At 45.1% G+C, this 12,102-nt stretch overlaps 1 protein-coding gene across 2 annotated transcripts in view; it reads left to right on the top strand.

Annotated features, from left to right (window-relative positions):
* PTPN14 (protein tyrosine phosphatase non-receptor type 14) overlaps window positions 1-12,102 on the top strand; it is a 177,593-nt gene that overhangs the window by 144,655 nt on the left and 20,836 nt on the right. Inside the window, exons 10-14 of one of the 2 annotated variants that reach the window (XM_044915926.1) lie at window positions 453-535; window positions 3,171-3,228; window positions 7,148-7,226; window positions 9,221-9,612; window positions 9,790-10,701. In XM_044915926.1, coding sequence (XP_044771861.1) covers window positions 453-535; window positions 3,171-3,228; window positions 7,148-7,226; window positions 9,221-9,612; window positions 9,790-10,701 — 1,524 coding nt within the window. Of the gene's footprint in view, window positions 1-452; window positions 536-3,170; window positions 3,229-7,147; window positions 7,227-9,220; window positions 10,702-12,102 lie in introns of both variants that reach the window. The other variant, XM_021682758.2, reaches the window with a different exon arrangement.

Below are 12,102 nucleotides of genomic sequence, written 5' to 3'. Positions count from 1 at the left end.
CTGACCTGGATTTCCTTCCCCACCACAGCCCAAGCCTGGCCTGAAGAAAAGGGAGTGCTCGCCCTTCTGTTGAGCGCCCCCTTGAGGGCCAAGGCTGTTCATGCACCTCACTGCCATCTCAGTGGTGCTCAGTGTTCATTCCAGGCTCTGTCTTCGTTCCTTTCTTTCTTTTTAAAGCAGTTGGTTTGGAACTGTGTGAAGACATGCCGGCTCATCAGTGTAAGCCCTGTGCCTTGAGCCTAGAGGATTCTTTGACGGATTGTCTGCATCCTTGGGTGGGCTTCCTAGCCACGCTCGCCGTAGGGTTTCAGCACGTGGGTTTGCAGCTCAGGGTGCTGTTTTGTGCTTGGCCTGATGGGAGGAAGGGATGTGGTCCCGTTCAGGAGAATCCTAGGGAAATGCATCTACAACCAAACCAATGTTTATTTTTTCCCCCCCTCTCCTTTTCCAAGGACGATATTGAAAATGCCAAGTACATTTCTCGGTTGTTTGCTACACGGCACAAGTTTTACAAACAAAACAAAATCTGCACTGAGTAAGTAACCATGTAGTCTACCCCCCTCACCCAGCGGCTTGCTCCCGTTCAATTCATGTGCTTTAGGGATATCGTGGATCGCTTAGATTGCATTTTCCATTCGCCCTCTTCCCTCCTTCCTCGCGGAAGCTAAAGGAATAAGCTGAATCCAGGCAGGAGTGAAAGAACTTTAATGATGAAGTGTCTGGCGTAGTGCATATGCCTGGAGAGAAAATAATTCACAAATTGACTGTGAGTGCTTGACTACCTGGATGGGTTGGCCCGCATTAGTGCCTTTCCGTCCTCTGCTAGGAGTTTGGAGGAGCCGAGCCGTTCCCAATTTGCCAGGGTGCCCCTTCGTGTCAGATGCAGAGTACGTTCAGAAGTGTGGAACAGAGTGGCAAGCCAACTTGAAAGAAAAGAAGCCTCTGTCATCCTCAGCCCTGTTTCTCTTACACAGTTGGCTAACCCTGCGTGTGCCTCTGGGTCATGTCATCTGCCTGTAAATGAGAGGCCAGGGTAATTACAGGAAGCCTTGGAAGACACTAATAGATGTCACGAGTCCATGTGTGTTTTTTAAATCTAATTTGGAAATAAAGACGATAAAGGGAGTCTGATACGGGAACTTAAATGTGACCTGACCTTGGATGTGGCGTCTCTGGGCCTCACGCTATCATTGCCTTTATTTTGGTTGCCTTCAAAAGACGGTCCTCAGCAGAGAACATTCGGCAGTTGGCGCGCCCAAGGTGCTTAATTGTGTTTCAAAGAATTCGGGGATATAAATGCAAGAGAGGAACTGCTTTTGCGTTCCCCCAGTGGACACATCCAAGAGCGTGAGAGCATTGTCCCAGAGCAGTTCCTGCTGAAAATAGCGGCTGCTTTAGAACGGGAGCCTCACGTCCTGACAGACTTTCTTCTCTACACGATGGAGGCTCTTTCAAGCCAGTTATTGCAACTGGTCACTGTCGGAGTCTGAAAGGCGAGGCCATAGTTAGCAGGGCTGCCAGCAAAGTTTGCAAATGTAAATTCAGAGGGGCCGTGACCAGGGAGGGGCAAGTGAAACAGCCGTAACGAGGGCCGTGCGCGCATGCGCACACGCACGCACGCGCGCGCACGTGCCCTTCTTTTGAACCGGTTCCCTATAGATCACTTCTGTGCGGGTCTGCTCTGCCGTTGCCTTGCATTTGTGGGGGTGTCTTGGGCATGAACAGGATTTCCATGGTTGACTCCTGGAGGGGGAATTAAAATTGTTCTGAGAAGTGAATTTTACTGTGGTCTTCTGGTTTGACCATTTCTCAGCAAGTGGATTTATCATGAAATTTTCAGCGTATTTTTATCTTGTGGTCTTCTAATATTAGTGAACAGCCTATGTCAGAGTGAAAACTAAAGGAAATTGTGTTTTCTTTTCTACTTCTGTAATAACTTCTCCTCCTGTTCCTAACCAGGTGTGAGAGGTTCCTAACCTCTTCTCTGATAAGAACCGGAACGCTCTAATATTTATACACACATACCCCATATACACGATAAATTCTGAATCTCAGTGCAGACTGCATTAAGGCCTAGGATAACCCCCTGGAGTTTTATGAATCTAGCATCATCTTAACAGCATCCTCCTCTAGAGCTCCACACCCTGACCTCTAAGACTGTCACTGATTTTTATTTTTATTTTTTGCTCACAGAGCTACTGCTTGTCATCTTCCCATATAGCTCCAGGGAGTGGTTCCCATATTTCTTGACTTGAGAAGAAAAATTGCAGGTCTTATAATAATATTATAAAACCTATAATCTAGGTCTTACAATATTGTATTTAGCCAGTTGTTAAAAAACATCCAACGTTACTATACTGTTTCCATCACTTCATAAAAGAAAACATGTAAAAGGGTAGGAAAGATGAACTACCAGACTAAGGAGAGTGCTTTAAATTGAAGAATTCTAGCTTTATGGAAAACTCTACATGTCCTTTTTTTGTGTTTTTGTTTTTGTCTTTTTATGATTTCACTGAGGACTAGGGAAAGTGTTGCTCTGGAATTTGGGACCATTTCTCAAAGGCACCTTTGATTTCAGTGCTCCAGAATTTGATAATACTCTTAGTCCCCACACATTTTTATCTCTACATTAAAAAAAAAATTCACGTTCATTCTCAGTCAGGAAAGGATCTGATTAGATAAATATTTGTAGTCGGTATTGTCTTAATTCAAAAAGACCTTTATATGGTCTTGCTCAAACATATTTAATCTATTTTGGATTTCATTTGACTGGCAGCATTTTAAAAAATATTGTTTCTATTTGCTGTTTTTCATGATGAAAGATTTTAGACATTCACAAAGATACAAAGAATACAATTTTTAAAAATCCATGTAATAATAGTGATATTTTTCAGTCTTGCTTATTTCTCTCATAATCTTTCTTTGGAAATAAGCCTTATTCTTCTGTAAAACTTACTATCTAAGGGTCATATGCTCCAAACATTTTGAAAATAAAGAAAATAATTAAAAAATATATAATTTTTCATAGCCTCATCACTCAGAAATAAATGTTTACATTTTGCTGTAAATTTACCCATCTTGTCTTTTTTACCCTCTCTTGTCTTTCTGGTTGTCTTACGTCTTATAAATACAATGACCGTTCTCATTTTTTTTTTTAACTTTTCACGCAGACAATCAAATTCTCCACCCCCCATCAGACGCCAACCCACCTGGAGCCGATCCTCTCTGGTATGTATAAAGTCTTTAATAATCAAGTGGTCTGACTGTTGAGGATGGAGTGTCCTTTTGTTGCTAATTTGAGAGGGGACATGCCTAGGGCATCATGACCAGGTGAGATCTGATGAGAACACAGAAGAGCTTCAGTCTGCCAAGCAGGTGTGATGAACATCCCTGTCCCATTCATGTCCCATCATGTGGGACATCCGTGTGCCCATCCACGGCCATCACTTCTTGAAATGTGGCTCAGGGTTCACCCCTTAAGAGTAAGTCTCAAGGCCGATGAGACCATGTTTCTTCAGTGTGCAACCTATTGTGTGTGTTTTTATCCACTTGCTCATCTTTGGTTTTATCACTCACTGTTCCTGGTTGTTACATACAGACATGTGTTCAGTTACAAGCTCCACGAATTCTTTAGTATTCACTGCCCATAGATAGATCTTAATAAACTAGATAGAAAATGCTTTCTGGGGAGCCTGGGTGGCTCGGTCGGTTAAGCAACCGACTCTTGATTTGGGCTCAGGTCATGATCTCAGGGTTGTGAGATCGAACCCCACATCGGGTTCTGTGCTGGGTGTGGAACCTGCTTAAGATTCTTTCTCTCCCTCTCCCCCTCCGCCTTTCCCTCTCTTAAAAAAGAAAAAAAAAAGGAAAGAAAAGGAAACAAAAAGAAAGTGCTTTTTAAATGAACCCAAATTGAATGAGTTTACTGTTGATGGTCTCAGGTAGGGTATTTGGTAGAGAAGATTAATTGCACATCTTTTAATTTTAAGGTCAACAATATTGATCTACTGAATTGATCTACCTTTCTATCTAACACTAGTTTTTTTAAAAAACTTCTGAATAGGGCGCCTGGGTGGCTCAGTTGGTTAAGCGACTGCCTTCGGCTCAGGTCATGATCCTAGAGTCCCTGGATCGAGTCCCACATCGGGCTCCCTGCTCGGCAGGGAGTCTGCTTCTCCCTCTGACCCTCTCATGCTCTATCTCATTCTCTGTCTCAAATAAATAAATAAAATCTTTAAAAAATAAATAAATAAATAAATAAAATAAATAAAAAAAAATAAAAAACTTCTGAATAAGGAAACACAACTCTGATTTCAGTCATATGTTCTGTCTTAGGCTGTGTTTTATTTTGAGGATGACTTAAGGATAATATCATAGAAAGATCCAGGAGAGTTGGCTTCCTTTAAAGTATCTACTTGTTTTAAGCTATAATTCTTATGTTTTAGGTTGTGATGTCTGACACAAAATCAAAATAAACATGTGACCTTTAAAATTTTTTAGTGAGCATTCGAGATGATAGAATAAAATTGAATTTTTCCTCATACATAACGTATACCCTATAGCACATCTTTAACTTGTCTTTTAAAAGGAAAGTTTTGAGGATTTTTTTCTGGGAAATGCATAGACAATGAACTTTTAGAATTCTGGAGTTGCACCATTATGTCATCACATTCCTAAGTCCCCACATGAATATTATTAATCTTGCTATCATGTACAATATCTCACAAGTGGCCCTCACCTTGGAGATCTAGAGGGTCACTTTGGGCTTTTCCCTTGTGGCATTAATAGATTTGTTCACGGCACTGGCTTCTTTATGTTCCTCCTTTGTGAATGTTATTTTTATTTTTTCTTTAGAGTCCACATGTCATTAGGGAGATAATTTTTCACTTATGTCCGTGAAACACCATGAGGACAAAGTATTGTAATGCTGTCTTGTGATTGGATCTCATCTTATCTAGAGAAGATAAAGAGGCTTTAAGACAGTCTTCAGGAAGCCAAATTCAAGGCTTCCCTCTTTCCTATACCCTTTAGGCTTAAACCATTTCACCAGGAGTTCCCTGGGATGAGTGGATGAGTGACGTGGTCCCTTTTGGGCTTCCTTGCTGATAACCAGGACTGCTTTTTTTTTTTTCCTTGCCCTTCTGCTGCTTATGTTTTGGCATCTCACTTGTTTCTGTATTAGTAGGTCTGGAAAGAAATAGAATAATATGCATTATATATATGTAATATATATATAAGAAATATGTAATAAATAATATCCTGAAATGGTATTTGGAGGATTCACTATTTTGTGTTTTGCTGTACACTTATGCAAGTTCATAAACAGTCACTTACTTATTGGATTTTTTTTTTTAAATAAGCGAGAGAAGGCAGCAAGCCAACTGTGCTTTACCGTGTGTTCCTGTTACCTCCTCTGAATCTCTCCCCGCTGTTTTTGTTTTGTTTGTTTGTTTGTTTCAAGCCTCAAAACTGGCTGTCCCACTCTGGAAAAACTGAGTTGAATTATGCATTACCATGAAGAGGAAAAATATTTTAAAATTGTGATGCAAAAACCAGCCAAAGGGAGATTTGGGAATATTTAGAAAAGCCGATACCTACACAGCACCTCTTCTTTGTTACCATGACCTAATTTCTTAGATTAATTTCAGTTCTTTATTTCTTCTGTCTTGACTCTTTTTAATGTTTGGGTCTCTTGTCTTCATCACCTTCTTTATTTGCCCTTTTGATGCTTAAGCATTATTTGGGGCAGAGGAAATGGGAGATGAGTTACCCACCCAGCTTCCGATTCTGGAGAGTGCTCTTCTTTCACTGAGGGCTTCTGAGAAAGTGTGACCCCTGCTGGCTTTGGGTTTTTTGGCTTGATCTCAACTTCTTTCCTAGAGCAGTAACATTTAAACCAGTATCCATAAGGCTAATTTTAAAATAATCAAATAGAAATATAAGATATCCTGTTTGGTGGTTTACAAGCTTAAAGTTTTTTTAAAAGATTTTTTTTTTTTTTTTTTTTTAGTATCAAAGCTTTTTCTTCAAGTTCTCACCTGGAACCCCAATATATAAATAAAATGGATATTGTTTGTGATGGGGGTGGGGTGGGGGAAGAGGCCTGATTTGATTGACAAGAAGCTGTGACCTACTCAAGTTCAGTGTCTTGTTTTAGATCACCATTAGCACTAATCATATTTCCTTACTTGGCTTACCAAATATTGAACCTCTCTAAGCATTTTTTTTCCCCTTGGAGTTTACCCTTGCCTACAGCAGGAAGTCAATCAGATTGAGGCTTAAATGGCCATCTTTAAGAATCTCTTGGAAAAGATTCTTCACTGAAGCGGGGGCAGGGAGATGGTTCAACTGAATTCCCTGCAACACCTTCCCACATTGGGTTCTACAATGGAAAGGTCCATAGGTGGTCTTGAGAACTACACACTTATTGTTGTGGATCACCTTTCAGATTTTTACATGAGTTTGCAAGTGGACCCAGCTCAACACTCCCCCTGTCCCTGTTGGAGATTGATGTGGTTTGTGAACGAGGGTCATAGGTACAGACAACTTTGAATAGAATGAATGAGAGTTCCCCCATAGTCTATTTCTTTCTTTTTTTTTTTTTTTAAGATTTTATTTATTTATTTGACAGAGAGAGACACAGTGAGAGAGGGAACACAAGCAGGGGGAGTGGGAGAGGGAGAAGCAGGCTCCCCGCTGAGCAGGGAGCCCGATGCGGGGCTCGATCCCAGGACCCTGAGATCATGACCTGAGCGGAAGGCAGACGCTTAATGACTGAGCCACCCAGGTGCCCCAGTCTCACTATTTCTTAGGTAGAAGAGAATAATATCCATGTTCTGAGTTACTCCTGAAAAAAGGCATTGGGAGTTTTGCAAGCGTATCAGGAAATAGAAGATATGTTCATTGTAGCCTCTTTATCTCTCCCACCTTGAACCAGCCTCCCTGTTCCTCCCTTTCCTGTTTCTCCAGTCCTAAACTTAGTGAGGAGACGCGGGGGTACAGATGAGCGAAAGAGGGATGGGTCGAGGGCGGACAGGCAGGTGCTTCCCTGCAGGTGTGGGTGAGTGATGGGCGGGTTCCCTGCGAGCGAGCGTCTGCCGCCCCTTGTGCCGTGGCCTTCCCACCTTTGTCGTGTTCTCTCTTTCAGCCCCGACAGCAGCCGTACATCTTGCCTCCCATGCATGTCCAGTGTGGGGAACACTACTCGGAAACGCATACTTCACAAGGTAACGGGCTTGCCGTTTTCCCTTCTTCAAACGAAAAGTTGAGGACCTGTGAGCAGTAAAGACGATATTGGTTTTTTTTTTAGATGACAGTCATACTTTTGTTTTGACTTTGTCATTGTCTGAATGACAAGAGGCAGCAGCTTCGATTTATGAAAGGCATAGCATGTCATTGGCCCCCGAGAGGAAAATTTTTCCAGAATTGGCTGCCAAGGGAGTTGGGAGAAGGCAGGGGGCAAGTTCCTTTTCCTCCTGCCTCTGGTAAGTGGGCTTTGAGAAGAGAGAGGGACAGTAAGCCCAATGGAACTGCCCCTGTCGGAAAGCTTGGAACAGTCAACTGGGCTCTCATGGGGACAGAGAATACAGGCGTCCAGAATACTTAAAAGAAAGGCACAAATCCTCTCAACTCCTCTTTTACATTATTGCTTGCCAGTTGTCTGTGCACTTGTTCTTGCCTCTGACTACATCTGTTTTCTTCCTCTTTTTCTCCCCCAAACCACCATGCAAGATGTGTGAGAAAAATTCATCCAATAATAATGATTATAATAATCACAATTAACGTTTATAGGACAATTCCTCTCCCTAAGCAGTGTGCTAAGCCCTTGCAACGTATTATTTCATTTAATCCTCGAACCCACGCAATAGATACCATTATTCCATTTTGCAGATACAGAAAGTGGGATACAGAAGGAGTGTTGGAGGAACTTGGAGAGGAAAACTGGTGTTAAGAGCCAGGGCTCTTCATCATTACACTAAACTGCATTGCAAAAAAGGAATGATATTAAACTTGGATGTTGACAATCTGTTAAATGGATAATTAGTTTCTGTGTTACTGTATGCCGCCTATTTTGAATCTCTCTGTGCTATCAGTGTGAGTATGGAAACTTAGATAATCAAGACTATTTAAAGAACACTACTTTTTATAAGCAGACTAGCAGAGTTGCCCTGCTTCTGTGGGAAAGCATGAAACCCCACTAGAGATGGAGAAGGGGGACACCTTTGTCTCTGTGTTTTGCTGGTTTTTCTTACCCAGCTCATCTCATCTGGTCTGGGACCATACTCCTCTTCAGGCAGCTGAGTGTTTTCAGTCACCTTTTCTGGTTGGTGGGGGTGTTTTGTTTTATTTGCCTTTCTGCCTTGTCTTCCTCTACTTTGCTCATGCTTAAATCCATAGTGTGAAAATGAATGTACTTCACCTACCAAAAAGTGTCTCAACAAGAGGTTGCCTCTGTGTGTGTGTGTGTGTGTGTGTGTGTGTGTGTGTGTACACATGGGTACGTACCTAGAATGGGCCTGACGTTAGAAATCTACTCTTTATCCCTTTAGATACCTCCTTAAGGTATTATTAATTTTAATGTGAATTGACCTCGGTGAGGAAACCGATTCTAGAGGAGAGTTTTAGGCAGTGGCTAAAAGAACCCCTGATTCTGATTTTGCCTCCTCTGGTTGCTGATCAGAACAAACTAGCTATGCATGCTGACGTCCTGGCTGCGTCGCTTAATGTGTCTTAATGAATGCTCAGCCATCCCTCGGGTAAGGGGACCTTTTCCACTGCCGTCAAGAGCGTGAGCCTCAGGTACTCAGTAACGTCAAATCTGTTGCCCTGTTAAAGTTCTTGACTTCCTGGCCCCAATATCCAGTTCTCTGTTGCTGGACGCTGTGCAGGAAGACCGGTTTACCCCCCATGAGGGCCATTGTTGGTGCCTGACTGCAGAGCTCATGGCAAAATCGAGAACTGAGCCAGGTGATGACTAATCCAAATGTGCTTAGTTTCCTTTGATTAGATTCCCTTTTTCTTGTTAGTATGCTTTAAAGTGTTCCTTCTGTATGTTGGCATCCCACCCAAGAGTTACTCGTTATTCCATGGAATATGTGGGGGGAGACCACAGGATTTCACTTTTAATGACTTGTAAAAATCACGCCCCCGAGGGTGAGGATGAAGGTAGTTGAGGCAGGATGATGGGGAGGCTCACGTGCCTTCGTTTGCCTTCCTGTAGACAGCATTGTCCCCGGGAATGAAGAAGCCTTATACCGCAACTCTCACAACAGCCTGGACCTAAACTATCTAAACGGCGCCGTCACCAATGGCAGTGTGTGTAGTGCTCACAGCATCAACTCCCTCAGCTGCTCCCAGACGTTCATCCAGGCCTCTCCCGTGTCCTCCAACCTCAGTATCCCGGGCAGTGACATCATGCGGGCGGACTACATCCCTAGCCACCGGCACAGCGCCATCATCGTGCCATCCTACCGGCCGACGCCCGACTATGAGACAGTCATGCGGCAGATGAAGAGGGGGGTCATGCACGCGGACAGCCAGAGCCAGTCTCTGCGAAACCTCAACATCATCAACACGCATGCCTACAACCAGCCAGAGGATCTGGTGTACAGCCAGCCCGAGATGCGGGAGAGGCACCCCTACACAGTCCCCTATGGGCCACAGGGAGGCTACGGTAACAAACTCGTCAGTCCGTCTGACCAGATAAACCCAAAGAACAACATGGTGCCCAGCAAGCCGGGGGCGAGTGCCATCTCCCACACGGTGAGCACGCCAGAGCTGGCCAACATGCAGCTGCAAGGCACCCAGAACTACAACACGGCCCATATGCTCAAAAACTATCTCTTCAGGCCGCCACCCCCCTACCCGCGGCCACGCCCTGCCACCAGCACCCCGGACCTCGCCAGCCACCGGCACAGGTACGTCAGCGGCAGTAGCCCTGACCTGGTGACCCGCAAAGTGCAGCTCTCCGTGAAGACCTTCCAAGAGGACAGCTCCCCGGTGGTGCACCAGTCTCTCCAGGAGGTGAGCGAGCCCCTCACGGCCACCAAGCACCACGGCACGGTGAATAAGCGCCACAGCCTGGAGGTGATGAGCAGCATGGTGCGGGGCATGGAAGCCATGACCTTGAAGTCGCTCAATATCCCCATGGCTCGCCGAAACACCCTCCGGGAGCAGGGGCCCCCCGAGGAGGTGCCGGGGAGCCACGAGGCTCACCAGCTTCCCCATTACCACCACAAGAAGACTTTCTCGGATGCCACCATGCTGATCCACAGCAGTGAGAGCGAGGAGGAGGAGGAGGAGGAGGCCCCGGGATCGGTGCCCCAGATCCCCGTGCTCCGGGAGAAGATGGGGTACAGTGCCCAGCTACAGGCAGCCTTGGCCCGGATCCCAAACAAACCCCCACCCGAGTACCCTGGCCCAAGGAAAAGTGTTAGCAATGGGGCGCTGAGGCAAGACCAGGTCAGCCTGCCTCCTGCCATGGCCAGGGCCAGGGTCCTGAGACACGGGCCGGCCAAGGCCATCAGTGTCTCCCGAGCTGACCAGCTGGCCGTGGCTGGGCCTTCCCTCGGTCCGTCCATCTCTGAACCCGACCTGACGAGCGTGAAGGAGCGGGTCAAAAAAGAGCCTGTGAAGGAGAGACCCGTGTCCGAGATGTTCTCCCTGGAAGACAGCATTGTAGAGAGAGAGATGGCCCTCAGGGTAAGTGTCTTGCTCTCCCAGGGCAGAGTCTGCCCCCCGCCCCCAACCGCAGCCTCCTCTGCTCCTTTGCCATGACTCAGACCATAAAAGCACCCAGATACTGGGCACTGGAGAAGGTGCGGGGCTTATCCAGGGCATGTGTTGGGGAGTTGGAGAATCAGTGGGCATTTCATCAGGCACTATTTTCTTTCACAAAATTTTGTGTTTTACTCTTTCAGCTAAATTTTCCGTGTTCATTCAGGGCTTCTAATTGGTGTACTTGGCACCCAGCACCGTCATGGAGTCAGCATGCTGCAGGCTGGTTTTCGGGACGGAGTCCAGGCCAGCATCATGCTCTTTATTCAGGGTCACTTACGCTGTTGTGTGAGCTGCTAGGAGCTCTCCTTCCTACGTCTCTTGTTGGTTCTTCCAGGGGAAAGCATTTTTCCCCGATTAGATAGTGTAAGAGAGCAGCATCCCTTCAGAGCATAGCTTTGTGTGGAGATCACTGTGTCAGGATGGCTCACCAGCATTGACTGGACCATGATGTGTCCAGCCTTATTTTCAGATTTTCTTTCAACAGATGTTTAACACAAACCATGAACACTGCAGTAAACTCGCAGGTTCACCATTGAGCTTCAGTTCCCAATTAAGCTCATTCTATCAGAATTCACACATGTGCATGTGAATACACGCATGTATCTACACACACTGACAACATTTGAAGATGCCTAATATTAGACATAAGTAACTGTCATTCAGCTATGTACCAGCTGGGGACCGGTCTGTTGCCAGAGCAGGAGTGTGTAGGTAATAGGTGCACACACAGACCAACAAAGTGAATTATCTCCTAATGAGGAAATTGATAGATTGTAGTTGCTACTTTAAAATTTTATTTATTCATCGTATTTTAGAGAGAGAGAGAGCAGGGGGAGGGGCCGAGGAAGAGGGAGAGAGTCTCAAGGGGACTTCGAGCTGAGTGTGATCCCACGACCCTGAGATCATGACCTGAGCTGAAACCAAGAGTCAGACGTTTCACTGACTGAACCCCCCCCCCAGGCGCCCCTTTTGTTGCTACTTTAAAAAAAAAAAAAAAAACTTCAGATTACCATTGCTGCTTGTTCTGGAAATTTTCACTCCCTTAAAAAGTGCAAAAACATTTCATTACAACTAAGCAGACCCTCCTTGACTTCTCCTCTGCAGGTACCACATCTCTATCGTAAGGTAGCTGGCACTTAGGAACTCCAGAGTGGCTGCCAAGTTAAAATTTGCTTCGAGGGGGTTCTTAGACTCCCTTCCTTTATAAGTCTCCCTGCACCCCAGTGGGTAATCAAGCTGAGAGAACAGTTAAAGGCCAAAGTTTTAAGGAAGCCACGTTTTGGGGTCCAGGGATCTAATCTGTAGCAACATTATTTTTTTAAT

Source organism: Neomonachus schauinslandi, chromosome 6, assembly GCF_002201575.2.
Source record: "Neomonachus schauinslandi chromosome 6, ASM220157v2, whole genome shotgun sequence".
NCBI classification, from domain to species: domain Eukaryota; kingdom Metazoa; phylum Chordata; class Mammalia; order Carnivora; family Phocidae; genus Neomonachus; species Neomonachus schauinslandi.
Note: the sequence above shows the minus strand (reverse complement) of the source record. Positions and strands in the feature narration are given on the sequence as shown.